Source organism: Choloepus didactylus, chromosome 19 (genome assembly GCF_015220235.1).
Source record: "Choloepus didactylus isolate mChoDid1 chromosome 19, mChoDid1.pri, whole genome shotgun sequence".
In the NCBI taxonomy this organism is placed as follows: domain Eukaryota; kingdom Metazoa; phylum Chordata; class Mammalia; order Pilosa; family Megalonychidae; genus Choloepus; species Choloepus didactylus.
Genome location: NC_051325.1, coordinates 16,205,326 through 16,232,464, shown reverse-complemented (window position 1 = coordinate 16,232,464; position 27,139 = coordinate 16,205,326). Strand labels below are relative to the sequence as shown.

Sequence of the window (27,139 nt, the reverse complement as noted above, 5' to 3'; positions counted from 1 at the left end):
TGGGGTAAACGATGTTTTTATTTTGTCTCAAAGTATCTTCCCTCGAGTTACTTAATACAAAGGCAAAAACTAAACACAGCAGAGAAATCTCACAGCACAGACATCACCTTAACTGAGGGCTCAAAGTCATCACCAGTAAGGGACAGACAACCTGCACCTGACATGACGCATAGGACACAGCATCACTATGCATGTCCATCAAAAATGCAGACCGGAATCAAACCACAGACGGGCAAACCCAGATGTGGGGACGTTCTGAAAGAACAACTGGCCGGCAGTCTTCAAGAAAGACCGAGGTGCACACAACTCGGGGGAGACAACTCACAAGAGCCTGCCCTAGATAGACACTCCCACCACATCCCAGGCCCCAAGCACCTGCGGTCCTCGGGCTGCACACTGGACTTGCTTTTCACAAAAAAACACACTCCATAAAGTAGCATGATTCATTTATTTTACACTTAATAAAAAACAAAAGCCCAAACACACTATACCCCCCACCATAGTTAGGGAGGGGCTCACAGTTCTGAATGCAGATCTGGCCGTTTGTAAAGCAGTCCATATTGGTTCTCTACCCTTAAACTCTCCCCTCAAATATCTAAATCCCAACTACAAAAATGGAGCTGCAAAAGGTTTTTGTATATAAAGACAAATGAGATGTTCCTGCTTTCCTTATAGTACAAACACTTATAGTGACTAAAGCACTGTGAGATTAACAGGGAGAAAAAAAACTGCCCAATTAAGGAATGGAATGTCTGTTACCCGCAACAAGTTGCTAAGTTCTTCTAGCTGCCCCTGCCCTAAAATATTCCTTTTCTGGGGGCACACGCGGATGAAATAGTGAGACAAACACGTGCCAGGCAATTTCTTCTTTTCTGAAGGCACATGTTTCAAAAAACTTTCTTAATAATTAAAGACAAATTACAGGAGAACCCAGTATTTAGATCCTGCCCAATGTGAGGTATTAATGCATAAGGTAAAGATCAGTTATGTCCAAGCAACATGCAATAAAAATAGTTTAAACCAACATGGTTAAGTGTTAAGATTTTTTAGAAATCAAAAGTATTTATTCACATAATTTTAAACTGAAGTAAAAACTATTAAATCTTCCGTGGCTAATGATTTAAGTGCAAGTGACGCTGGCTTTCACATTGACTTTCTTTGCTTCATTCAGAATCAAGGCAGATCAGTTGTTTTTGAACAAGTCAATGCAGCTTTGCAAAAGGGAGACATTGTTCTGGAAGAAAAGCAAAAATCAAGGTAGACCAACAAATCACTAAGGCATACTATATACTGTAAGAACTGAACCCAAATCCACTTAGTTTCTCACAGAGGGAATCCAAAGCCAGCCAAAATGCACTGGTCTTTTTCTTCATTAAATCCCAATGGAACCACAACACCCCCACACCCACCCCCACCCCATGCTGGTGTGCTCCTCTCCCTCCGTAGAGGGACTACTGCCTGGGAGAGGCTCAGAGCTCAGAGCCTCAGTAGCGGACTCCTCTCCCACTCATCTGTTCCCACTACTGCTTTGCCCCACATGCAGAGCCAGTTCTGCTTGCTGTAAATTCTTAATTAGAATGGTATGAGTCATTCCTAGGACGGTGGAGGCCTTGGGAAGACCAGATAAAAAGGTCATTCACGACAGGACTTGAATCTAATCAAAAGGCAGGTGAATAACCACACATCTATGTTGTCGTCAAAATAAACGGTTTCAAAATACTTTTTCCTGCTTTAACCAATGTCAGATTCAGTCCCTGGCAATGAAGCTCCCAAGGGCTCCCTCCTGTGGCCCTGCACTCCTGTGCAGGGGCTCTCTCTTGGCCACACACTCCAGCCCCCCAGGGAGCCTTAATCTAGATTCCTGGGGGTCACTCTCAGAAAGGCTGATTTAATGGATCTGAACACCAAATTACAAAAAAAAAAAAATCTCTCTAGTAGATGCCAAGGTCTACCCAGCACTGAGAACTGTATATTTTCTTCTATGCGCTAAATTTAAGCTACAAACATTAAGTATATAATAGGAAAACCTGATGACACTGGTAAAAGTGAATTGGAAAATAATTCAGGGGGGTAGGGATGAGGACGACCTTGAGATGCTGGCTTAACCTTTAGAATAAACACTTACCCTAGCATGTTTTATTTCCAATTCAGACATTTCAATTAGATTCTTTCTAAATGCTGCCACTCTCTTCCGTTTGAAACTTATCAGCTCTACAGGAAGAGAAAGTATTAAAATTTACGAAGAGTAGTTAAACAGTTTTCATCTTCAATCAGATGTAATCACTCCAATGGCTTTTGGATTTTTAAGGATTGTTTTTTAAATAGAACATCTGGTAAACTTCAAAAACAGGGTGAAAAACACTAAGCCACACTTGCAGTTGGTTCTGCTGTGAGGACACAGCACCTTTACGTCTATCTCTTCCTTTCCTCTGGCCACCACAGAATTCAGGATTAATACTTTATGTGAAATTTGGCTAAACCAAGACTATGTACTCACTCCCTCCAATGCCTTCAATCAACTAACTAAGCTCTGCCTTGCAGCTTTAGACAACACTCCTCTAGTAACAACCTTCTGAAGCTCAAAATGGTGCCCAAAGGACCTAAGAGCAGACTCACCCTCTTGTCTCACTGCCTCTATGCAAGCAAAGATGTCTAATAAACACAGTGTGAGCAACCACATTACACTGAGTACAACATCTTGAACATGATGGGTTAAATGTTATCACAACTAACTACAATCAAAACTACATTTTTTTGTACTAAGGCCAGAGTCTCAACTCAAACCAGACACATCTCATGGCCATATGTGGCTGGTGCTACTATAAAGGGCTGCAGTCTATAGGCATCCCACTTTCCTACTTTCCCTTCTTCCTCATCCAAACCTGCCCAGCTGCCCACCCATTCTGCAGTGTCACATCCTTCATCAGAGTCTTTCCAGATCTCAAATTCAGCTCTCCTCCATCATCTAGGCCTCAATGCAAGATCAGCACTCCACTACCACACCTGCCTCCGCTGATGCCTGCTGACATTATTTGTGGTGTGTCTACTCAACTAACTCAGAGCTCAGCTACAATCTTGACCTAAAAGCAATTTTAGACTCATCCATCTTAGTACTCTTGTACTCCTAAGTAGAGTACACCAAGATCTGCATTCTTAAGAGGGTATAACCAAAAAACAGGGCAGCAACTTGAGTGGTAAAAAGACAGATATGAATTGGCACCATTTTAACATCTGTGGTTTTCCTTAACCTCCTCCAAAATTGTCAGAACCAATAAATTCTGGCCTATATAATAACAAGCAACTACTTTCAAAGTGCATCCTTTCCCTTGCAATAGATGTAGTCCTTTTAAAAAATTTAGAATTTAGAAGCTGTTTAAGAATGAAGTGGCACAACAGGGAAACTCAAACAAGTTCTGAGAAAATTAAGTCTTAAAAATGGCCCAGGAACTTCTCATGGCACAGGAAAGGGAGGGTCATGTCTCCAATGCAGTGTCCTACCTGAACACTCAAATTCTGGAAGATGCATTTCAACTTTCTGCCCTGGCAAGTTCCATGGTACCGAGAACCCCAGGGAAATCATCCCCTTGAGATCCCCTCGGGAAAAGACTACATATCATGCTCATGTTCAATGGAAATGGTGGGCCATCCCCCAGTAAATTGCCCCTACTCCGAAATGGGGGGTGGGGCTGGGGAAGAGGCAAGGAAAAAAAACCCTGTGGCCATGGCCTGGAACTGAACCCTCAATGTTGACCCATGATTTCTGAAACATGCATGTGTGCACATTAAACTGTATTTCCTAGCTCTGGAGGCAGGAAGGGCCTAGAAGCAGACAACCCAAGAGCAATGAGCACACCTAACACCCCAATATTGCTTAGTCTTCCAATAGTAAAAGGAACTAGAGTTCCTTGAAGAAATAGCTAATTCCAGGGATGGGGTAGAAAAGGTGTAAAATGAGCAAAGATGACACCTGTAGGAGTGCCTTGTAAGCTGGCATGATGGCATGCATCCAGTTAAGGGACATGTAAGTTTTCTTTGCATCATTTGTACAACTTGCCTCTCTAAAAGCTTCAAAATATTTCCAAACAGAAAATAAAGAAGGTTGTTCTTGCTTTACCTTCTTTTGCAGATTCAGAAAGCTGTTCAAATTTTTGGCAGCACTCCTGTTGGTTTGCCTCAGCCAACTTGACATCTCTGCTTTTTAACCGTGCCTTATCCAGAGCCTTGTTGGAGTTTTCATAGTCAATAAGAGCTTTGGTACGTCTGTATAGGAGATCCTGAGAAGAAAAGTTAACAGACATGTTAATTAATCCAATATACAGGATACCTAAACTGCTCAAAAAAAAGACAAGAAAAGAAACCTGAGTGCTCAAGATGCCAACTTACTGCCTGGAATGTTAGAATAGTAATATTGCAATAATCTAATCTACCTCCACCTCCCACAATTTTCTTTCAAACTCAAGATCTGGCTGGGATGAGCAACTCTAACAACATTTTTGAGAGCTTTTTCAGAATCCTTTATTTGGATCAAGAGAATAAACACAAGAGAGTTAGAGGATTTTTTCTTCTAGTTGATTCTATTATCGTTCAAAACATGAAGGCAATGTCAGAAAATTAACTATTGTGTACTAAAACAGACATGCATTCACTACTGGGAAAGTCAAGCGGTGCCTACTAGAAAGCAACTGGACAGGGGCAGCAAGAGGCATCCACATATTCCATTTCTAGGCGTCTTCCCTGAGGGTTGACTCTGAATCCTGACAGCAAAGAAGGTATTCTGTCTGCTTTTTTGGATGCTTGAAACATTCAGTGTTTATGGTTAGCTCTCAATTCCACAAAAGTAGACGATAAAGACTATGTAAAACCCAGACTAAGTGTGTAAAAGATGTATCCAAAAAAGACTAAGGAAGCATGCCAAAAGATAAATTAAGATAAAACTAATAGAAAAAAACACCGAATTTCTACTTTCTGATGATGTTTCCCCCTTATTATATATAGCCTGGAAAGGCATAGGAATCAAACATAATTTTACATTACCTGCTTTAGTATAGAATACATTATGGGGTATGTGGAGAACGCACATTACTATTTCAATTCCAATATAAAAAGCCAAGACTAGGTGACAAGTTTTACAGCTCATAGAAAGCAGTAGTGTCATTGCAATCTAATAAAAACACAAACTCCAGACTTTTCCTGCCACAGAACTAGCCTTCTGGAAATGTTTTTTGTTATGTTCTTCACCCAATAACCTATTATAACCTACGATCCTATATCATTACCTGTCTCCTCAGCATCACCCTATAGTGCTCCCAGTAACACAAACTAAGGATACAATACCACAAAAACTCATGTCACTCACAAACAATTCTGATCAATTCCTATCTTACTGGGTAAAAATATAACTAACTTTACTTTTTAACAAAAATATCACCATATCATCAGCCCTCTTTGGGTTGTAGCAAGGAGGTCTTGTACTGCTCTGAGAACACAAAGCCTCATCTCACCTTAGCAGCCTCGATGTTGAGCATGTAGTACCGGAGGAGCTCAGTCAGCTTTAAATCTTCATCTGAAGAGACTCGACTCTCTACTTTCTATTAAAAAAAAGAAAAGATCCCAATCAAAGCTGAAATCTAGATTATAAAATATGTACTGCAAAGGTGAATGCAAAAATCCTTACCCTAAGTTTTTCAAATAGCTCAGCAACCTTCAATAGGTACCTGAAAATATACACAACATTTTAGTTTAAGATCTTAAATCTACAAGTAAGAGCTTCATCAATACTCAGTGAAGCCCTGCCTTTTGCTGCTTTAGGATTACACATCAAAGTAGGACTTTCATTGCAAATGGCCCAAACCAGTGGAGAAACACAAAATTGAGTACATTTACAGTGTCACACACATGGGCACCAGCTGTTCTTGGTGTCTCTTTGGTCATTCTGCCAGGCAGAACCTACACCCCCATGGTCTATGCTACCCAGTAACAAAGCTGCAGTAACCGAGGTAGGTTCCAGTGAGCCATCACAGATGTCCCAATGCTACCATTCCATCTTGGCTTGGCCACTGACTGGCTACTATTCTCAAACTGGAGGTAATGTCTCCTGTTACACCACCTCAGGTGGGAAGTGAAGTACTGTCTCTCACTAGAAACACCCAGGATGGAGAAAATGTGAAAAGTGTACAGGATTAGACTGTGGAATCAAAGTTCCACTTCCAAAGTTTTCCTCATGACCACGATAACCAAATCACTCCAAGTCTGGGATATTAACAGGCAAAATGGCAAGCACCATTTACACGAGGGAAACACAAGTGAACTTCACTCAAAGGCAAAATCTCTCCCAACCAGAAATGGACACGCTGAAGTTTGAGGGAAATGAATGTTTTGACAGATCCAGTATTTGTCCATTTACAGAGGACTCTTCTAAGTCCTTTACACACTTAGAAGTATCATCCTAATATGCATAGAGGGGCTGTAAGAGGTGCATGCTGGAGACATTCATCTGCACACGATAAGCTTGTATTCTAGAACAAAATCAAAACTCATTCTCTTAAACCTCCCAGTAGTCTTTGAGTAGGAGACAAGAGCAATGTTTTCCCAACAAAAACTTACTTTTTGATGACTGCGGGCTCTTCTAAAGCCAGGCTATGCAAGCAGGCAGCAGTGTGGATATAGTCATCTGCAACATCTGCAGAAACAAGGACAGCCCTTATTTGAACAGAGCCGGGCACATGGGGTAAAATAAAGCCTGAAGTAGCTAGTAGGTGTAGGGTATTTACTTTTATGAGATCTGGTCATTTTGTCAGCTTTTGCACATGAGTCCTTGATCTTATTGTAATAGTTAATAAGGAAATTCTTCTCTTGCTCAAAGAAGTCATCCACCTCCTAAAAAGGAGGAAAAATAATTTCAGAAGCAGAAGTTCTAAGAATGTAAATGTGCATTTTGTATAAGAAAGTTGTATATGGCAAATAACTACATGGAAGTATGAGCTCTAGAGACCAGGGAGATACAAATTGGTAAGATATCATTTCATACCCAACACTAGCAAAAATCAAGTTGTTAACAGGGAGGTGAGTGGGAAACGAGACCTCTTATAACTTCTCAGTAGAAATGTCAACTGAGAAAATAATTTCGGCAATGCCCAGGAAAGCTCTGATCCAGCAATTCTACTGGAGGATCAGTGGCTCTGCCTGGTGTAGCACTGCTGCTAGCCTTGGATAGGCGCATGTATGTGCCTGAACAGGGCAGGGCAGTAGGGGATTTGGCTGTCCCCAGATGGGGAAGCAATATTTCTGAGTTCCCAAATTCCGACAATGCCCTCTTTACTCAGCACATGGATCCTGGAGTCCTTTTTCAAGCCCAAGTGGCACAGTCAAATACCAGACAGTCAACTATAACGGTATCACAGTTTAAAAAAGGGGGGAAGGTGTGTGTGTGTGTGAGAAGAAATAATTCCTACCTAGGTTAATGAGACTTGTATATTAATTTGATTTTCTAGATCAGCACTGTTCAACAGAAAATGTGAGCCACAGGTACCCTTTTTCTAATAACTACACTATAAAATGAGAGGTAAAACTAATTTAGACTCAGGCAGAAGTTCCTTATTACCTCTAGGGAGAGAGCAAACTGAAAGAACAGATGAATGAAAGTAACCAAAATGAAGAAAATTTACATTTTTGAGAAGTTAACATCATTAGTTTCACAATATTACTTCCAAAGAAATTAAAGGTCCTTTATTCACATGAAGTCAAGAATATTCTAAAACGGCTCAAAGCCACTCACCTTAACTCCAGAAAAAAGGACTTCATCGGCGCTTTTCACCACACTTTTGAAAAAGCCACCAAACATCTCTTTGGTATTTTTCCGCCTAACACTTAGCTGAAGCAAGAGAATTCCAAAAGGATAGTTTATAGTACATAATATTTGTTGAGGTTTTCTTAAAATATAAAATGACTAAACCTGAACATAGGGCACCTCATTCCAAAACTTCAACTTAGGGATGCTTTCTTTTAAACATCTACTCACTAAGTCTGAATGGCTTTTACATCCTCAGTAGACCTACTGAAAATTCTATTTTAAAGATATGTCTAACTATGCCTATGTCAAAAGCATAAAAGTTGTCACTTTAACAAAAAATGTAGCCAGAAAAAAAACAAATGCAGCTAAATTTAAGTTCCTCCTAACCATCTAAAACTGAGGTAGAACACTAATCTGTTGATAAAAGAGGAAAGGTCAAAATTCTTTGTTTTAAAGTTTTTTTAAAATGACTTATATAACAACTGTCTGGATCTATGGCAGAGGAGACGCATCTAGCAGGGTTTCCATTGTGTTGATAAGTCAGAACGTATAGTTTAGAAAGTTTTATAAAGTTTATTTTTGCAGTATAGCCTAAATTTTAACCGGATTATAGAAATGGAAAAAATTGCCTTACATCCTGATCATATTCCAGGAAAACATGAAAGTTGCGATCTTTACTGAGAACAGGGTGAGAAGCAAGCCGCTGAAGAAAGACCTCATGGGAGGATACAGTCTTCTTAAAGACAGCAAGGTATTCACTGCAAAGAGAAGCAGGCATGCCAGTGAGCTGGCACCACTCATCTACCTGAGTTAACACGGCTCCTGGTTAGCTCTCGTCCTGTTTGTGCCACTGAGTAAAATACTAGAACTGAACGAAAAAGACATTGTGGTATAACATATCTAGTTAGGCAATAAGGCAATTGCCATTTGGAATCTGTAGAATGAACACCAAAGGGGGAAAGTGATGTTATAATTGTATTTGAAGTGACCCAAACCTACACATAATTATTGCTTTTACTTAGCAGCCACAGTGCATGTTTCCAGCAAGAAGCATTCTTTTTTTAACAAAAACCCTTTAAATCCTTAATAGACAAGAGCACTAATATGGATTGCAATTAGCAGAAACCGTAAGAAACCCAAATCTATAAGTCAGTGCTTTTTCCCCAGAGGTAGTCAAAGCATGTGAATGATTCAACTCTGGAGGTATGTGGGGACTGCCCCTCGACAGTCAGTGGGCTCAGGGCAGGGAGATGAAGACAGTTGCTGAAATGAGTTCTAATATGCTGATGGTAGAAGAAGAGGTGGGGCTTTTGGGCCAAACAAGATAAGAAAATGCATGGGTGGTTTCAAAAGGAAACTTTCAAAATGCATTATCTAAGTACAAAAGATTTAACAAGGAAAGATACACAGTATTTTCCTAACCTCCCAGATATTAAAGTCGTGTTGTAGTGAGTTATTTTAGGTCAAGGTTAGTTTTTTTAAAGAATTGAGAAACCATAGTTGAAGGATATCTTATACAAGTTTTCTAGTTCTTTATAATGCAAAACTCCAACTATGACACAAGCAATAAAGAATCCATTTGTTCAACTACAACCAGATAAAGTAACTCTTCATGTGGACTTCCTTTCAAACTAGGAAAGCATCAATGTGGTTATTCAGAATGCTTTTTAATGGCACTCAATGCAATCTAGCTTCTCCTGTATTTCTAATAACCAAACTCAGATGCTTTGTACATTACCTGAAACCTGAAAAACACGGACAAATTTTTTTCTTTACTATGCCAGACCAGCATTCCCAAACAAGTTGGTCTACACAGGGGAAAACGAATAGTCTGTCCTTGGAATGAACGTTTAAAGTGCAAAAACCATGTCCCATTGTGTGCAAAAATGTTACGTTTTAAAAGATGACACCAGATAACTCAACAGCTATACTTTTAAAGAAAATATCCGCCAGGTTCTTCAGCTTATCTACACATGTCCACCATTATCTACTTCTTAAAAAATAGAGCCCACAAAGAAAATACACTTACGCTTCCAGTTCTTGCTTCATCTTGGCAAACTCTTCTTTGGTCATAGACCCTTCACCCTCTCCCAGTTTCTGCATCTTCTCTCGAGGGCCATCAAAGTCAGGTCTTGTGGGAACAGGTGGAATCTGCAGAAGAGGCAGGGAACTCTTGAGCACTCTCGGCCTGGCAGTGATGTTCTAGTTTCCCAATACAAAAGATATCCAAGGCAGTGGCCTGTCTAAAATCAATGCTTATTTCTCTTAACCTTATTCATTATGGTCATTTAAAAGTGTCCTTTCCTAATCAGGCACTCTCAAGCACTTCTTCAGCATACTCTATAGCAAACTGGTAGGGCACAACAGTTATTACCTTGCTTCAATGTCTGTTTAAACCTGGTATAACCAATGTTAAACATCAACAAAGTACACTTTCAAAATTACAATGTCTACAGACTTCAGAATTGTTTTTTAAAATTCCAGTTTTAAGTGAACAGAATATTCTGAAACACACAAACTTCAGTTAAGGATCACCATTTGAGCAGTCTTCAGTCTGCCTGGCAGGAAAAGCTACATTTAACCCTCCTTTAAAATCAGCTAAGTCTCTGTTCCTGCATCCAAGAATTAACTCTCAAGGGTTGAGCAGAGATGGCTACCTCTGTTACTCCATAAATACAGGTTACAACTCTTGAGAAATCTACTGCTTACTAACATCACCAATAATGAAGTTTTCTATTTGATGACCAAAAGAAAAACCAGAGAAAAACCAAGCTCAAAGGTAGATGCTTTAAATTCTTTGGTTTTCTAAAATGCACTTACAATAAGACCAGCATAGTCTGTTGTTTCAATAAGAGTGTCATGTAGCCACACGAAGTCTTCGTGTTGCCTCGTAACAGAAAACTCTGGGCTCTGAAATGTGGACAGTGTGGTCTGTAAAGAAAGGAGGGAGAAGTTAACTTTTAGATAAAGTGGTTTGGGTTTCCTGGGCTGCTCTGTGGGAAAATTCTGCATAATACAACACCACAATAAAATCCAGAGAAGAAAGCAGCAACACATGATCTCCTCACTACTACGAACCTCACAACTAAGAGTCAACCTGGTCTCTAAGGAATTCTTTTCACAAAATCCATCTTTCTGAAGCTTGCAAGGAGTGTCTGATGAAAAGAGGCAACAATCTTACCAATAAAAGACCCAGAAGTTAATTGTTTTAGAAAGTCTGAACTTAGCCTACTTATGACAAAAAGGGAATACAATTTAAGTTAATGTTTAAAAATGTCTTAGTTACAGTTTACAATTTCTCTGACAAATATCCTTGGCTTCCTTTTTACCACACCATTTATTTTGCCTCTGATCAGGTCAACACAAGCAGAGAATCATGCTGCCGAAGTCTTCTAATAAAAGATACCAAGTACTAAGAGAAAAAAAATGGGTGGGAGTGGACATTACAGATGGCATGTATTCACTACTGGCTGGAATCAAATCCTCCCTCAGCCATTAATTTATTTAAACCCTTTCCCTCATTTTCCTCATCTGTAAAATAGGGATAATAGAACACTCTCATAAGGTTGTTATGAAAAGGAAATTAACATAAACCCTTACATGAGTGCCTGACCTAAGACAAGCATTCAATTTTGTCTAATATGGAAGGAGAAAATAGTCTGAAACTGTTCTGAAAAGGACAGATTCTGAGAAGTTAAACTAGGCTTTTCCATATTTTCTAGATATTACTTTTGTCATATTAAAAGTCCGGAAAATCTTTTAAGTTACAAAAAATAGTTGGAGTAGAGGCAGGCTGAAAGTAGAAGGTATTCAATATGGAAAAGCAAGCTAAAGACACTTTCCTCAGATGTAAATTAAAAACAAAGGCAACAAAATTGGTAGTTGGCTCCCTCCGTGTCATTTTGCCTGGTAGGCTTCCTCCTGGAGCAGAGTATAGGTTGAAGCAACAGCATTTATCCAGAGCTTTCTATAAGCAAGAGGAAGGCACAGGTTTTCTCACTTTAATAGCAGAAGCACTTCCCGGAAACACTCAGTTACCAAAGTCTCTTCTCACACCAGCTGTTGAGTAACAAGGATGCAACCCACTACCTGTGTGACAGCCCCATTCTGTCACTTACCTTAGTGTGCACTGTAAATTTGACCTTATCTCTCTCACTGAGTGCATCAGGTATGTCAATCTGAAGCGAGGGATCGATATTCAGGTCCACAGACACAGATCTCAGCTGAAATACATTTTTTTTTTGCTATTAGCCTCAAATTCAATTTAGCCCTAAAAAAGTATTCTTCAAAAAATAGGGGGAAGGGATTGAAAAGATATTTATACTAGTCACTATTCTGAGGGATGTCTAAATATATTTGAAACTGGGGAAACCTGCTCTTCAATTCCATGGGGTAGGTAAAGTACTCCTGTAATCTGAACCTTTGTATGATTCCAATGTCATGTACATTACTTGTATGTCTACACGAGAAAAACATTCATCCGATTGCTTGGCAGAGCTGTATAAAAAGTCCTGAACTAGACGGAATGAAATCCTGGACCACTTAATGAATGCCAAAGCACAAAGAACACTGAAGAGGCATTAAAGAGACCACACATACACCTTAGGTTAGGGACTGGGAAACCTTGAGGGAGACGGGAGAACACAGAACAAACATGGGATGCTGGGTGGCATGAGAAAAGTGCAATTTGTGAACTTACTTACTCAGGGACTGTTTTAAACAGTTGAGAAATTCAGACACTAGAGTTCTTAAAAGTAACAAAGGACTTAATTATCAAAATCCCATTGTAGTTAGACATAACGGACCAAGTTTCAGGACTGCCGTGGAAACCGAGGTTTATTTTCTCAGCTGGAAATTCAGGGGGGAAATAAACAGTCAACCCCATTTTTGCCCATTTTAAAATATTTTTTGAAGAAAAGTAGCAGGTCCTCTTAAGAAAAAGTGGTTAAAACAGCTTTCCTGCTGAACTTCAAGCAACAAGATAAATTCTAAGTCCTTAATTCATAAGGCAGACAAGCTGCTGGTCTCCTTGGAGGGCTGATACAAACAAGGCATCAGACTGAAATCCCCATTCCTCTTCTTAAAATGTAAACTACTTCTAATGGGAGGATTTTATTGAACTCCGAATTTAACAAAGAACAACAATGGGGGATTTCCCCTCTAACCTCTGAAACTAGGAAAACTGCTTCTATCAGGTATAAAAAGACTGAATATCTTCACTAAGATGACATGGCTTCCCTACAAAAAAATAAGCTCCATTCAAGTTGTCAGCATATAAACCTCCCAGAAATTATATACTTGATTGTAACATCAGTTAATAGTAAAATCACAATAAACTTAACAACACTGTCTGACATCTCAACCTAAGTACTCTTTCTTCCAAACAAATTCTTGATAACTCCTACGAAATACTTGCTTGTTTGGTTTAATTTTCACATGTCCGTTTATGTGCTCTCTGCAAACAAAGATAAAGCTTCAAGGTCAGGAACACTCACAACTGTGGCTCTAGCTCTGGCACATTTCTGATAAAAACTTCCTTCCCCTTAATAGTTAGCACTGAGCAAATACAACATTCAAAAAGAAACACTGAAATGGAATTCAGAGGAGCAATGGCCTCCTAGCTGATCTTGTGTATCTGGCAGGGTCAGGTAGTCCAAGCACAGGAATAAAGTGAGCCAGGCGTTTAAGTAGCAATGGATACTGGTGGAGAGATGGGACAGCCCATAGGACAGGTCTAAGAGTCCCAGAGCTCAGCAATGACTGCCTTGTCACAAACACTGGTTCCCAGCATCTCTCAATTTCTTAATATGCTAAGAAATAATTCCACTATAACAAACAACAAGCCAAGCAAACTCAGAAAGCCTGTGAGATCATGTGGGCTACCTCAGGAATTAGGGTTGGAAGGTCCTAGGGGGGTGTAATCTAGTAAATGGAGCTTATTTAAACACCCAAGTCCAAGCTACAATGAACTTTACCAGCTGTATTTCATTCCATTGGACCAATATCTTCTGGTTTTGCCTCTTCTCCCATATTGCCAACTGGGTAGAGGTAATAGCCTAGACTATTATATCTTCCTTCTTTATCAGCAATGGAAAGCTTTCTTGAAATAAGTGTGATAAGGACATGGAGGAACAGAGAAAACTACTAGAGGTTTTTAAAGACTTTGCACTAAACTGAAAAAGCACCCAAGATTCTCCAACAACCATTTTGCCTGAAAACTACCCATACACACCCCACCCCAAAAGGTGATAACGTTCAGAAAGCGAAAAACAGAAAGCAAAAAGCAACAAAACAAAAACCCAACCATCTGGCATGACAGTCTTAGTGTCCAAATAAGCATATAAGTTAGTTTTTCTTGTCATGGCAGAATATACTGCTCAAGATGAGACAGAAAAAAGTTGTGAAATGTCTAGAGGTTCTAAGTCAGCAGCTGTGTACTAACTACAGAAGCAACAGCAACTAAAAGTCAGCAGTCCTTCTTACGCTTAGTCAACAAAACCAACACCCTACAACCTCATGCCACAGTACATGCTAAACCACAAGGCTCAGGGTTTAAGGAGTGGATGACACACCTCATACACTTTTCCCTTTCACCCACCTCCATCCCCTAATCTTAGAGCATCCAGAAGACTGCTTAGACCAGTCAACAACTGGGTCCCTGACATGGTCACAGATGTTGAAATTCCTAGATCGGCTGCTTAAATCAGGGTGGAAAGGCAGGCTTGAGAAATAAGTCAGACTCTGGGCATGTAACTTTACCTCAGGTCACCTGAGGACTTAAAATTTAAAATGTACCTACCATCAAACAATGCAACATAAGCTTCAAAACTGACTTTCTTTTGTAGGTTTCACAGAAACCATTCCATCACTTACCCAAAGTTGTCAAGAGTTTCAGCTCCCTACACACTTCCCAACTAACACCCTTACAATAGAAAGAAGGGGTAAACAAGCATTGTTTCATTTAGAAAGCAAATTTTTCCCTGTTTTAAGAAATCTGAATGATTTTGGTTAAGAGAGCCAGGTGTTTCTCTGAGAGAAGTTGATCCTGAAACTTGTCCATTCCCTCACCTGCTCACCAGCCTCCTGGCTGAGGCACCACTGGCACAGGCTGCAGCGCAGCCCTGCAGAGTGGCTGACCACCACAGAAAATGTACTCATTCCTGGTCCAACCCTCACTTGTGATTCACTTTGATATGAGACTTAATACCTCTGCAAAGCTGTGTCTGCAAAAGGTTTAATGGCTCACAGATGGCAAAGGGCATTTATGTAACTGGCCAACACAGAAGGCGAGATTCTGAAATTCAGAACCCATAAGGGGAGCGGAGAAGATACATACAGAAGAATAAACATTAAGTTGATTAGCGATGTTAAGAAAATATAAACCAACCTCAGCAGGTATGTGATGGGTCAACAACTTGGTTGTAGAGAGGGGCTAGACCAGCAGTTTCCCGGTCAGACCAGCAGCATACTGCCAAGATACAGTGAAAGTAATTTCCACAAGTAGCTAGTTATGACCACTAGAATAGTTATTTAAATCTATTGTATTCAATAATAGTCTATCGGTGCCAGCCCCTTTATTCCTTCATTTAAAGGCTGCAAGGAAACTACTATAGATAGGGGGAGAAAACACTACTTGTATGTATATAAATGGCTTTCTAGTTTACAATTCCAAAGCAGAAGAGAAATACACTAGCAGCACATAATACATCTGTTTCTTCCTTCCAAATCATTATTCTCCCCTAAAGATCTTGCATTCCTTACCCCACTGCATGAGGAAATATGACCCCTAACGAGGGAGGGGACCATTGTGACAAGTCATCCACGAAGACTGCGGTAGCTATGCTAATATCAGACAAAACACTTTATATGCAAAACTGTTAAGAGACACAGAACACTATATATTAATAAAAAGGACAATCCATCAAGAAGAAATAACACTCATAAATATTCATGCACCTAACTATGGTGCCCCAAAACACAGAAGGGAAATACTGGCAAAAAACTGAAAGGAAAAAGACGTCTATACAATAATAGTTGGAGATTTCAATACACCACTGTCATCAATAAATAGAACATCTCGACAGAGGATCAATAATGAAAGAGAATTTGAGTAATAAAATAAAATTGGCAAACCGTAGCTAGACTGACAAAGGAAAAAAGAGTCACTCTGGTGGGCACTCTTACGTACAATTTAGACAACCCTTTTTAGGTTCTAATGAATTGGGGTAGCTGGTGGTAGATACCTGAAACTATCAAACTACAACCCAGAACCCATGAATCTCAAAGACAATTATATAAAAATGTAGCTTATGAGGGGTGACAATGGGATTGGGAAAGCCATAAGGACCACACTCCCCTTTGTCTAGTTTATGGATGGATGAGTAGAAAAATAGGGGAAGGAAACAAACAGACAGACAAAGGTACCCAGTGTTCTTTTTTACTTTAATTGCTCTTTTTCACTTTAATTATTATTTTTGTTATTTTTGTGTGTGTGCTAATGAAGGTGTCAGGGATTGATTTTGGTAATGAATGTTCAACTACGTAATGGTACTGTGAACAATCGAATGTACGATTTGTTTTGTATGAGTGGTATGTGAATATATCTCAATAAAATGAAGATTTAAAAAAAAAAAAGAAAGGAAGAAATAGATGGGAGACAATATTGTTGACCACACAGAAAGGATCACAAAGGTGCCTATGAACAACTGTATGCCAACAAATTAGGCAACCCAGATGAAATGGACAAATTCCTAGAAACACATGAACAACCTACACTGGCTCTAGAAGACACAGAAGACCTCAAGAGACCAATTACAAGTAAAAAGACTGAATCAGTCATCAAAAACCTCCCAACAAAGTAAAGCCCAGGACCAGATGGCTTCACAGGCAAACTATCAACCATTCCAAGAACAATCCTGTTCAAACTCTTCCAAAAAATTCAAGAGAGAACACAGCCTAACTCATTCTATGAAGCCAACATCATCCTAATACCAAAGCCAGATAAAAGACACTACAATTACTGACCATTTTCTAAAGAATATAGACACAAAAATACTCAACAAAATACTTGCAAATTGAATCCAACACATTAAAAGAATTATACACAATGATCAAGTGGGTTTTATCCCAGATATGCAAGGGTGGTTCAACCCAAGAAAATCAATAACACCACATTAACAAATTGTAGGGGAAAGAACACAAGATCACCTCAATAGATACAGAAAATGCATGACAAAACCCAGCATACTTTTTTGATAAAAACTCTTAAGATAGGAATAGAAGGAAACTTCCTCGACATCATAAAAAGCATATATGGAAAATCCACAGCTAACATCATACTCAATGGTTAAAAACTGAAAGCTTTCCCTCTTAAGTTCTGGAACCAGACAAGAATGCCCACAGTCATCACTTTTAATTTTTCGTGCTATAGCAGTTAGGCAAAAAATAAAAGGCATCCAAATTGGAAAAAAAGTAAAAATTTCACTATTTGAAGATGACGTGATCATATATCTAGAAAGTATAAAAAAAAAATCAACAAATTCAGCAAAGTGGTGGGGTATAAGATCAACATGCAAAAAAAATCAGGAGCATTTTAATATACTAGTAATGAGCAATCTAAGGAGGAAATCAAGAAAAAAATTCCATTTACAGTAGCAACCAAAATCAAATATCTAGAAATAAATTTAACCAAGGATGTAAAAAAAGACTTGTACATAGAAAACTGCAATAATAAGCAAACTTGGAGTTAGAATCCAGAATATAGGTTACAAAGGGACAGAATAGGGAGCTGGTGCTTAATTCATGCAGAATTCTATTTAGGTTGACTGTAAATGTTTGGGAATGGATAGTGGCAATGGCAGCACACTACCGTGAGTGTAATTAACAGCGCCAAATTATGTTTGTGAATGTGGTTCATAAAGGAAGTTTGGGGTCATGTATGTTTTCACAAGTCAAGTTAGAAGACAAAATATAGGAGTGTATATAATACAGCAAACCCTGTTGTGGACAATGGGCTGTGGTTGCTTGTACAAGAATGGGAGCGTTCTTTCATGAATTAAAGCAAATGTACGATGGGGTGTTAATAACAGGGTGGTATATGGGAAAAAATACACCTAACATAAAATTATGGATTATAATTAACAGTAATATTTTAATATTCTTTCATCAATTGCAACAAAGGTACCACATTAACACAAAATGTCAGCAATAGAGAGGTATATGGGAATGCTGTATTTTTTACAGGACTTTTCTGTAAACCTACAATTTCTCTAATTAAAAAAATATATAATAATTTTTTTTAAAAAACATGAGGCTAAAGTGAAAGAAACCAGATACAAAGTACTACATATTGTATGAGTCCATTTATATAAATGTAAATATAAGTAAATTTATAGAGATAGAATTAGATTAGTGATTATGCAGGGCAGGGGAAGGATAGAGGATTGAGAGTGACTGCCAAGGGGTATAGGGTTTTTTTCTGGAGTACTGAAAATGTTTTAAAATTGGGGATGAATGCACAACTCTGTGATTATACTAAAAGCCACTGATTATACACAGATTGTATGCCATGTGAATATATTAATAAAAACAGCTTAAAAATAAATACATAAAATTTTTTAAAATGTTTTCATTTGGAAAAAAAAATCTCATTTTCTGTATTCTTTCCCTGCTTTTCACTGTGGCAATGTGCATGAAGAACAACTGAGTCCACTATAAGCAATATTTCAACTCCACTCATCTCTTCCTCTTCCTATAATTCAGGTCTGCCAACACATACCTTAGTCTTCAAGGAAAACAGAACCAAGGACTTCTGATCTATCTACTAACAAACTGCTATGAAAGTTATTTAAACATAAGCTTAAAGAAAAGTTAGATAAAGGGCTGCAGCAAGTGATCAGACTTCCACCACTCATCTTGGTGAGGTGGGACCCAGAGAGACTCACCCCTGCTGACACCAACCACTCTTGCCAGTAGTCCCCCAACACACACGCTGTCGGCGGTAGAACAACGCAGACTGCGGGGCATTTGGGAGCTACATAGCCCCGAATTCCCAGAACAGGAACTGAGGCTTGGAAGAGGGTCAGTGCAGCGCACTCAGCGAATGGATAAACTGAATCATCATGTCACAAGGCTGCAAGCCTGTGCAGTCCCAACATGACTGCGTCTGAATGTGGAACCAGGAAGGGAGATGTAAAGGCCTCCTGGTCTAGAAATTCTATTAACTCAGGAATTAACTAGTCACTGCTACAGAGGAAACACGTACAACAAAATGAAACGCAGAACGAATTTTCTTTACTCAGAGCTAATGTTCTTCATCTACAACCCAATCCCATCAAGGCTCCCTCCCCAAAGTCCCCTGGTTCATAATCACACTCCCTCAAGTTGGCAAGCCCTCTGCTACACCAACACTGACCAGGTAAGATTACAGACTTCAGAACACTTACTGGCTGCCCTTCATGAACTTATTTTATCATCAACCCAAGATGAAATGGAAATAGGTTTGAGAATAAAAAAATTCACCTGAGCTTATTTCAGCTTGTGCTTCACTTCAGCTTGAGACACAAATGCCAGCATGGAGAGATGGTGCCTGCTTCGTGGTTGGATTTTGGTTGCCTAATTTAGTCTGAGGTACGGCAAATTCCCAGATTATTCAGATGTAAACATTCCAGTACCCATTTTCATCACCCACCACAGCTGCCTGGTATCAATCAGCAAATGCCCAAGCTCTGTACTGCTCTTCTTGAAAAATCAAGTAAAAGCTATGAAGTTGGAGACATCTGCATTTGCGCTCCTGACACACTTACCCTGTCTGGAAGGAAGGCTTAGGGTGTGTTCTTCAGAAACAAGTCAAGCAAACCACAGCTCATCAAGCAGAAGATGAATACCACAGGTTAGTTAACATAAGCAGTTACTTTCAGAAAATTACACACTTTTCTCTCCAGACTACATAGCAGTGCCTGAAGTGAACTATGCCAAATCTGTAAAAGGAAGTGGGGAAAAGAGTCAAGCCAAGGAACCAATTTCAAAACAGAACTTCAGCCTCATTCCTACTCAGTCCCTGCACCTCAAACTTAGACCCTCCTAAGTATTCATGGTTTGCCTCAGAGGTGTGAAACAGCTTAACAAATACCATGTCTCTTTTAGGAGTGCTTATCTTAATGGCCAATCAGAAAATAAATACCATTTTCCTTTGCATGGACTACACACTTAGGTGACCCATGAGCACGTGATCATTCATGCTGAAGCAGGCAGAAATTTCACATCAAAACAGGAAATAAGCCACTTTCCATAAAGCTTTTCAATTTCTAAATACTGTTTCAAACAAAAGGCAGAACTTGCAAAGTTCTGAAATAGTCTTTCCTTAAAATAATTGGGGTCATTAAGCAAGTTATGCTGTTCCTCCACCCCTGCAGGCTTCTTCCACCCCGCTGAGGCATTCATCCTACTGACAAACTGTACAGAATGTTCCCTTCTCACCTTAATTTGCTCATGCCAGAAGTCTCTGATAAAAGACAATCCATATCCAAAAGAATGAAAGAGGACCCCTACCTCACCCCCTACACAAAAATTAACTCAAAATGGACCAAAGATCTCAATATAAAAGAAAGTACCATTAAACTCCTAGAAGATAATGTAGGAAAACATCTTCAAGACCTTGTATTAGGAGGCCACTTCCTAGACTTTACACCCAAAGCACAAGCAACAAAAGAGAAAATAGATAAATGGGAACTCCTCAAGCTTAGAAGTTTCTGCACCTCAAAGGAATTTCTCAAAAAGGTAAAGAGGCAGCCAACTCAATGGGAAAAAATTTTTGGAAACCATGTATCTGACAAAAGACTGATATCTTGCATATACAAAGAAATCCTACAACTCAATGACAATAGTACAGACAGCCCAATTGTAAAATGGGCAAAAGATATGAAAAGACAGTTCTCTGAAGAGGAAATACAAATGGCCAAGAAACACATGAAAAAATGTTCAGCTTCACTAGCTATTAGAGAGATGCAAATTAAGACCACAATGAGATACCATCTAACACCGGTTAGAATGGCTGCCATTAAACAAACAGGAAACTACAAATGCTGGAGGGGATGTGGAGAAATTGGAACTCTTATTCATTGTTGGTGGGACTGTATAATGGTTCAGCCACTCTGGAAGTCAGTCTGGCAGTTCCTTAGAAAACTAGATATAGAGCTACCATTCGATCCAGCGATTGCACTTCTCGGTATATACCCGGAAGATCGGAAAGCAGTGACACGAACAGATATCTGCACGCCAATGTTCATAGCAGCATTATTCACAATTGCCAAGAGATGGAAACAACCCAAATGTCCTTCAACAGATGAGTGGATAAATAAAATGTGGTATATACACACGATGGAATACTATGCGGCAGTAAGAAGGAACGATCTCGTGAAACATATGACAACATGGATGAACCTTGAAGACATAATGCTGAGCGAAATAAGCCAGGCACAAAAAGAGAAATATTATATGCTACCACTAATGTGAACTTTGAAAAATGTAAAACAAATGGTTTATAATGTAGAATGTAGGGGAACTAGCAGTAGAGAGCAATTAAGGAAGGGGGAACAATAATCCAAGAAGAACAGATAAGCTATTTAACGTTCTGGGGATGCCCAGAAATGACTATGGTCTGTTAATTTCTGATGGATGTAGTAGGAACAAGTTCACTGAAATGTTGCTATATTATGTAACTTTCTTGGGGTAAAGTAGGAACATGTTGGAAGTTAAGCAGTTATCTTAGGTTAGTTGTCTTTTTCTTACTCCCTTGTTATGGTCTCTTTGAAATGTTCTTTTATTGTATGTTTGTTTTCTTTTTAACTTTTTTTTTCATACAGTTGATTTAAAAAAGAAGGGAAAGTTAAAAAAAAAAAAAAGAAAAGAAAAAAGACAAACAAGGAAAAAAAAAAAAAAGATGTAGTGCCCCCTTGGGGAGCCTGTGGAGAATGCGGGGGTATTCGCCTACCCCACCTCCATGGTTGCTGGCATGGCCACGGACATAGGGGACTGGTGGTTTGATGGGTTGAGCCCTCTACCATAAGTTTTACCCTTGGGAAGACGGTTGCTGCAAAGGAGAGGCTAGGCCTCCCTGTATTTGTGCCTAAGAGTCTCCTCCTGAATGCCTCTTTGTTGCTCAGATGTGGCCCTCTCTCTCTGGCTAAGCCAACTTGAAAGGTGAAATCACTGCCCTCCCCCCTACGTGGGATCAGACACCCAGGGAAGTGAATCTCCCTGGCAACGTGGAATATGACTCCCGGGGAGGAATGTAGACCCGGCATCGTGGGATGGAGAACATCTTCTTGACCAAAAGGGGGATGTGAAAGGAAATGAAATAAGCTTCAGTGGCAGAGAGATTCCAAAACGAGCCGAGAGATCACTCTGGTGGGCACTCTTACGCACACTTTAGACAACCTTTTTTAGGTTCTAAAGAATTGGGGTAGCTGGTGGTGGATACCTGAAACTATTAAACTACAACCCAGAACCCATGAATCTCGAAGACAGTTGTATAAAAATGTAGCTTATGAGGGGTGACAGTGGGATTGGGAATGCCATAAGGACCAAACTCCACTTTGTCTAGTTTATGGATGGATGTCTAGAAAAGTAGGGGAAGCAAACAAACAGACAAAGGTACCCAGTGTTCTTTTTTACTTCAATTGCTCTTTTTCACTCTAATTATTATTCTTGTTATTTTTGTGTGTGTGCTAATGAAGGTGTCAGGGATTGATTTAGGTGATGAATGTACAACTATGTAATGGTACTGTAAACAATCGAAAGTACAATTTGTTTTGTATGACTGCGTGGTATGTGAATATATCTCAATAAAATGATGATTAAAAAAAAATAAAAAAAAAAATAAATGACCTACAAAGCTCAAAAAAAAAAAAAAAAAAAAGACAGTAAAATGTTTAAACTGTAGAACAGCAGGAAACCAACAGCAGGAATGTGGTTTCCATATTTCTCAGTGGGCTTCAACCTTGGCCCACAATGCTTTGTTTCTGTCACACCATAAATGAGGATTCCACTATCCATAGAAAACACACAAGTTTCCCTTTGTAACACTCAACTAGAACCTGAAGAAAACCACCATTTACTCCTCAGTCTTGGGGAAACTAGTGATACCCAAGATATTTAGCCATGTTTAAGTTTTATATAGCATGTCATCTCAAGGAAAGAACTTACTAAGTCCAGATGATATAAAAAACTTCCTACAAACTGGCACATTAAAGATTAGTCACACTGACTCCCTTTATCCATTGTATGGACAGATGAGTAAGAATATAAAGGACAAAAATACGGGGGGATAAGGGGTATGGGATGTTTTGGATGTTGTTTTTAATTTTAATCTTATTCTTACTTTACGTCAATGAATGCACAACTATATGATGATACCATGAACCACTGATTGTACGCTTTGGACAATTATCTAGTATGTGAATATATCTCAACAAAATTGCATTAAAAAAAGATTAGTCACAACCCAACCCCACATCACACCACCTTAGGAAAAGTAAATTTATACAAACAGCTCTCAACCAGGGGCAAATCTGCCCCCCCCAAGGGACATGTGACAAGATCTAGAGGTATTTCTGATTGTCATGACTGGGAGAGGGGTTACTGTCACCTAGTGGGTAGAGGCCAAGGACGTTGGGAAATGAGAATTCAGACCTCAGAAACAAGTTAAATATAGAAAACCCTACAAAAAGATCTTTTTAGCCATTTCTTCCTGCAGCTAAAAAATGTAAAACCATGACATGCTCAAGTAGTATTCACAGAAGGGGAACTTAAGACACCATGTGCAAGTTACTGATCCAGAACTATAGCTTGGGCAGTTTTCTGTTTGGGGTGATGGAAGAGTTCTGGTAATGGATGGCAGGAGGGTAGCTCAACATTATCAATGTGATTAATCCCACTGAATGGTATGCTAAATCACTACTTCCTGAGTTAAAAAGAAATTAAGTACTGTGAACCATTGATTGTATACTTTGAATGGATTATATGGTATGTGAATATATCTCAATAAAACTCCATTTGCAAAATAAATCTCACCTCCATGTAAAAAAAAAAAAAAAGCCATTAAGCTTAGCAGAAAATTTAAGTCCACAAAAACTAGCAAAGGGGGACTTGCCGCAGTACTGGTAAAAGTTCAAGATTGTTCCTATGCCAGTAAATTACAAAACACTCCATCCTAACCGGTGGAGAATAAAGCGTCCCTAAAGACAGCTTCCATACCAGAGAAACAAGTCTTTATATCCATAAACCAGAACAGCAGCATGTACGTTTATAGACATTCATGACTAAATCTGAGAGACAAGACACCATCTCTGCAAAACCCACACCAACTAGTGAAAGGCCAAGTTGTAAGTGGAGGAAGGAGAGCCCCCAGTTAAAAATAGCACCAGGCTGTGAAGAGTTATGACCCAGCCCTTGCAAGAACAGGCTTCAGGTTCCCTGCATTATCTTTTCCTTTCTATGGGCTCAACCGACTCCTTTCAATTCAGAATTAAATAAAAGCTTCAAGAGGCAGTCAGGAGTCAGATGCCCACAACATATTGCACTCGATTTGTCAAAGATTTGTTGGACTATACAAGAAACAAGACTGTCCCGAGGGAAGACTCCAGGATGCACACCAAACCAGTGGGGGAGGACCTAAGAGGTGCATGATTTTTAAGAGAACAGGCTCTGCATTCTCTCTAAATCCCCCCCCCCCCCACAACTTTCAAAACCCCCAGGTGCCTGAGAACTCTTGGTGGGGGGCAGCAGCAGTACTGTTTTCTTAGATACCATAAAGGTGGTTATTCCAGACAGGCTTAAAACTCATGTTAGTTTTCAGGAGCTCTGTTTGGGAAAGCTTTTTCTAAATTTAAAGATGAAGTTACCACCTTCCCAAACCATGCAACTCTCCCACCAACCTGTCTTTGAAGAAACAAATCCCAACAGCTTCAGCTAACCCATGTTCTGAGACGAAGTACCAGACACACAGCCCAATACTCCCCCCCTTTGGTTTTGCTGAGGGGGGGGGGGGGGCACTGTACTAGCACTCAAAATCCTCAAAAATCAATGCTCCTTCCTTTATCAGTGCTTCCTAATCCCATGGGGTTGGGTGAATCCATGAATCCCCCCCTGCCCTCACATGAAATTCCAAACCGAAGTAAATCATAAATTTTAAACTTTAAATAAAAATGTAAAGCATTTAAGTTGAGTACAAGGCGGTATCATGGCAATAGAATCTTTTGCCCAAGATTTGGCCTTCTGTTAATTTCTCACCCCAGCTCCTTTTTGGAAGACTGTAAAATCACATGGCAATAGAATCTTTTGCCCAAGATTTGGCCTTCTGTTAATTTCTCACCCCAGCTCCTTTTTGGAAGACTGTAAAATCACCAAGATTGATAAACCACCTATTTTTAAAAATAACGCACAGGACTAGTGGCAGAGAGCACAATGAAGCCATGTGTTAAGTTAGGATAATGTTTTTTTTATTTCTGTATTTCTTAAAAAAATAAAAACAAGGAAAATAATTTCATATAATTCTCTTCACCACTCATGTGGACAAAACCTGTCACTTCAGCCAGGAGGCAGAAAATAGAACACACAATCTTCCCACAGTCATTTTAAAAACCAGGATAGTTCCAGTTGTAATATATTGCACTAACAAATAAGGAGGAAGCTTGAAGCAATGAAGTCCTTTTAAATAGCTTTCTAAAAGTAGATCCTGGATGAAGAACACTAGAAGAAGATACTAGAAAAAAAACCACGTTGCTGTCAAAATAAAATTCCTTTCTACATTTTAGAGAGAAAGCTACACAATATCCTGGAAGCAATCGTACTATCAGGTTCCCACTTCACATTTTAATGAAAAGGACAATCTACTTATTTCAACTTTAAAAAAAATAAAATACCAGACATCCCCCCCATCCACACACACACATAAGGTACATTTCAACAACGATGAATAATCTTGTTTAACAATCAAGCCACATAATTTTAGTGCGCCTTGGATCTCTTAAGTTTGGAGGTTTTTTATGTGCTTTTCAATCTTTCTGGTGGAAAAAATAACGTTTCTACACACAACACTGTGGCTTATATCAACCTCTACGTATTGGAAAACTGAAGAGCGGACTCTCATACTTAAAGGGCCAGTAAAGAAGCGGGAGGGTTGTCTCAATCTTGGCTACGGTAATCTGAATTTACTGTATTAATTATCTTTTAGACCTCAATTCATGTGGCATGAGGGAACTTCATAAATACAACTCCCACCGCATCGCATTTAGCGATTATAGAAAAGTAAGAAACATTTTTCGGATACTTGACTCGATGGAATTTCCCCAATGTTAGGGCCCAAAAAAGACCAGTTTTCTCAAAAGCGGGGGGGGGGGGGGGGGCAGGGGAGGTGCAGTTTTAAGGCAACGAAGCATCAAAACCAAACCCTGTTCAGTTTTGCTTCAGAGTCGCCATTCGCCAAGTGCCCACTAAGTCTTAGGAACTTTTAATACATAAAAAGAGGATTCCGGGTCTCCAGTGATTAGGCCTGGGGACACGCGTCTCTGGTTCTCCCGTTGGTGGGAGCCCTCGAGGGGAGCCCTTCGCGGGGATTTGGGAGGAAACGCCAAAGACCCCCCCGGGGGAGCGTGCGGGTGACGTATCGGGGTTAAAAATGGAGGGGGGGTGTCTCAGGAGAATCGGGGTGCAGGTGGTCTGCGGGGCTCCCCGTCCCGGAGCCTGAGCGCAGGAAGGGCCTTACCTTGCTGCGGTCCTCCTCCTGCTGCTGCAGCAACTCGGGAACCGCGGCCATGGCGACGCGGGCCTCGGGCAGGGACCGCCTGGCTGTGTGAGGAAAGAAGAGTCTCGGCCACCGTGCCGAGGAGCCTCTCAGAGGCGGCAGCGGCCCCGCCTCCGGGGGCCTCCCTGGCCGACAGCAGCGGGTGGCCTCGGGACTCCGCCACCATCCCAGCAGCCCCGGGAGCAGGCGAGAGGCGCGCCACGTGCTTCCCCAGAGCGGCCTCCCCAATCCCCGCGGCCGTCCATCTTAGAGCCTGGCAAAGAAGCAACACGGGGCCTACCCTCGGTCTGGACCGCGCAGAGATCACCGACCGAGGACCGCGCCAGGAACACGGAGCCACAACCACTCTCCCAGCGAAGCGCGACTCGAGAAAGACCGCGCTCACGTACGAGGGCGATTTTATTACTCAGCCCGAGTCCAAGATGGCGGCGAGCGGTGACGTAACTTGATCGCGTGTTAGCAAAAGGACGCGATTTGGTGGTTCCCGCGCTTCCGCCGGAGGGGCGGGGCTCCACGCCGGGCGCTGGAGTGTCAAGTGGGTGGAATAG

General features: G+C 40.2%; 1 protein-coding gene and 1 non-coding gene across 3 annotated transcripts; both read right to left on the bottom strand.

Annotated features, from left to right (window-relative positions):
* On the bottom strand, positions 1-27,013 carry SNX5 (sorting nexin 5). 2 transcript variants are annotated; one of them, XM_037811583.1, is made up of 14 exons: positions 26,872-27,013; positions 26,553-26,635; positions 11,908-12,012; positions 10,610-10,720; positions 9,819-9,940; positions 8,424-8,547; positions 7,775-7,870; positions 6,771-6,876; positions 6,604-6,679; positions 5,675-5,714; positions 5,502-5,588; positions 4,115-4,274; positions 2,126-2,211; positions 1-1,234 (listed from the first exon to the last, which is right to left on the bottom strand). In XM_037811583.1, exons 2-14 carry the CDS (start codon positions 26,601-26,603, stop codon positions 1,184-1,186), a joined length of 1,215 nt encoding a protein of 404 aa, XP_037667511.1. In that variant the 5' UTR covers positions 26,604-26,635; positions 26,872-27,013; the 3' UTR covers positions 1-1,183. The 2 variants fall into 2 exon arrangements, with proteins under 2 accessions (XP_037667511.1, XP_037667512.1); XM_037811584.1 differs by lacking the exon at positions 26,872-27,013 and adding an exon at positions 19,594-19,767 and having other exon boundaries at positions 26,553-26,570.
* LOC119516243 lies at positions 18,680-18,916 on the bottom strand. Its single transcript, XR_005213250.1, has one exon. It is a non-coding gene; the product is annotated as a small nucleolar RNA SNORD17 (small nucleolar RNA).
* Positions 27,014-27,139: the final 126 nt, after the last annotated feature.

Bases quoted from the DNA above. Each gene is read 5' to 3' on its own strand.
- SNX5 (XM_037811583.1), bottom strand. From the start codon at position 26,603: ATGGCCGCGGTTCCCGAGTTGCTGCAGCAGCAGGAGGAGGACCGCAGC. The intron at 4,275-5,501 runs GTGAGATGAGGC...TTTTCTTCTCAG, and splicing joins TCAACATCGAGGCTGCTAAG to GATCTCCTATACAGACGTAC. The intron at 1,235-2,125 runs GTAAGTGTTTAT...CTTTTCTTCCAG, and splicing joins TGGAAATAAAACATGCTAGG to AACAATGTCTCCCTTTTGCA.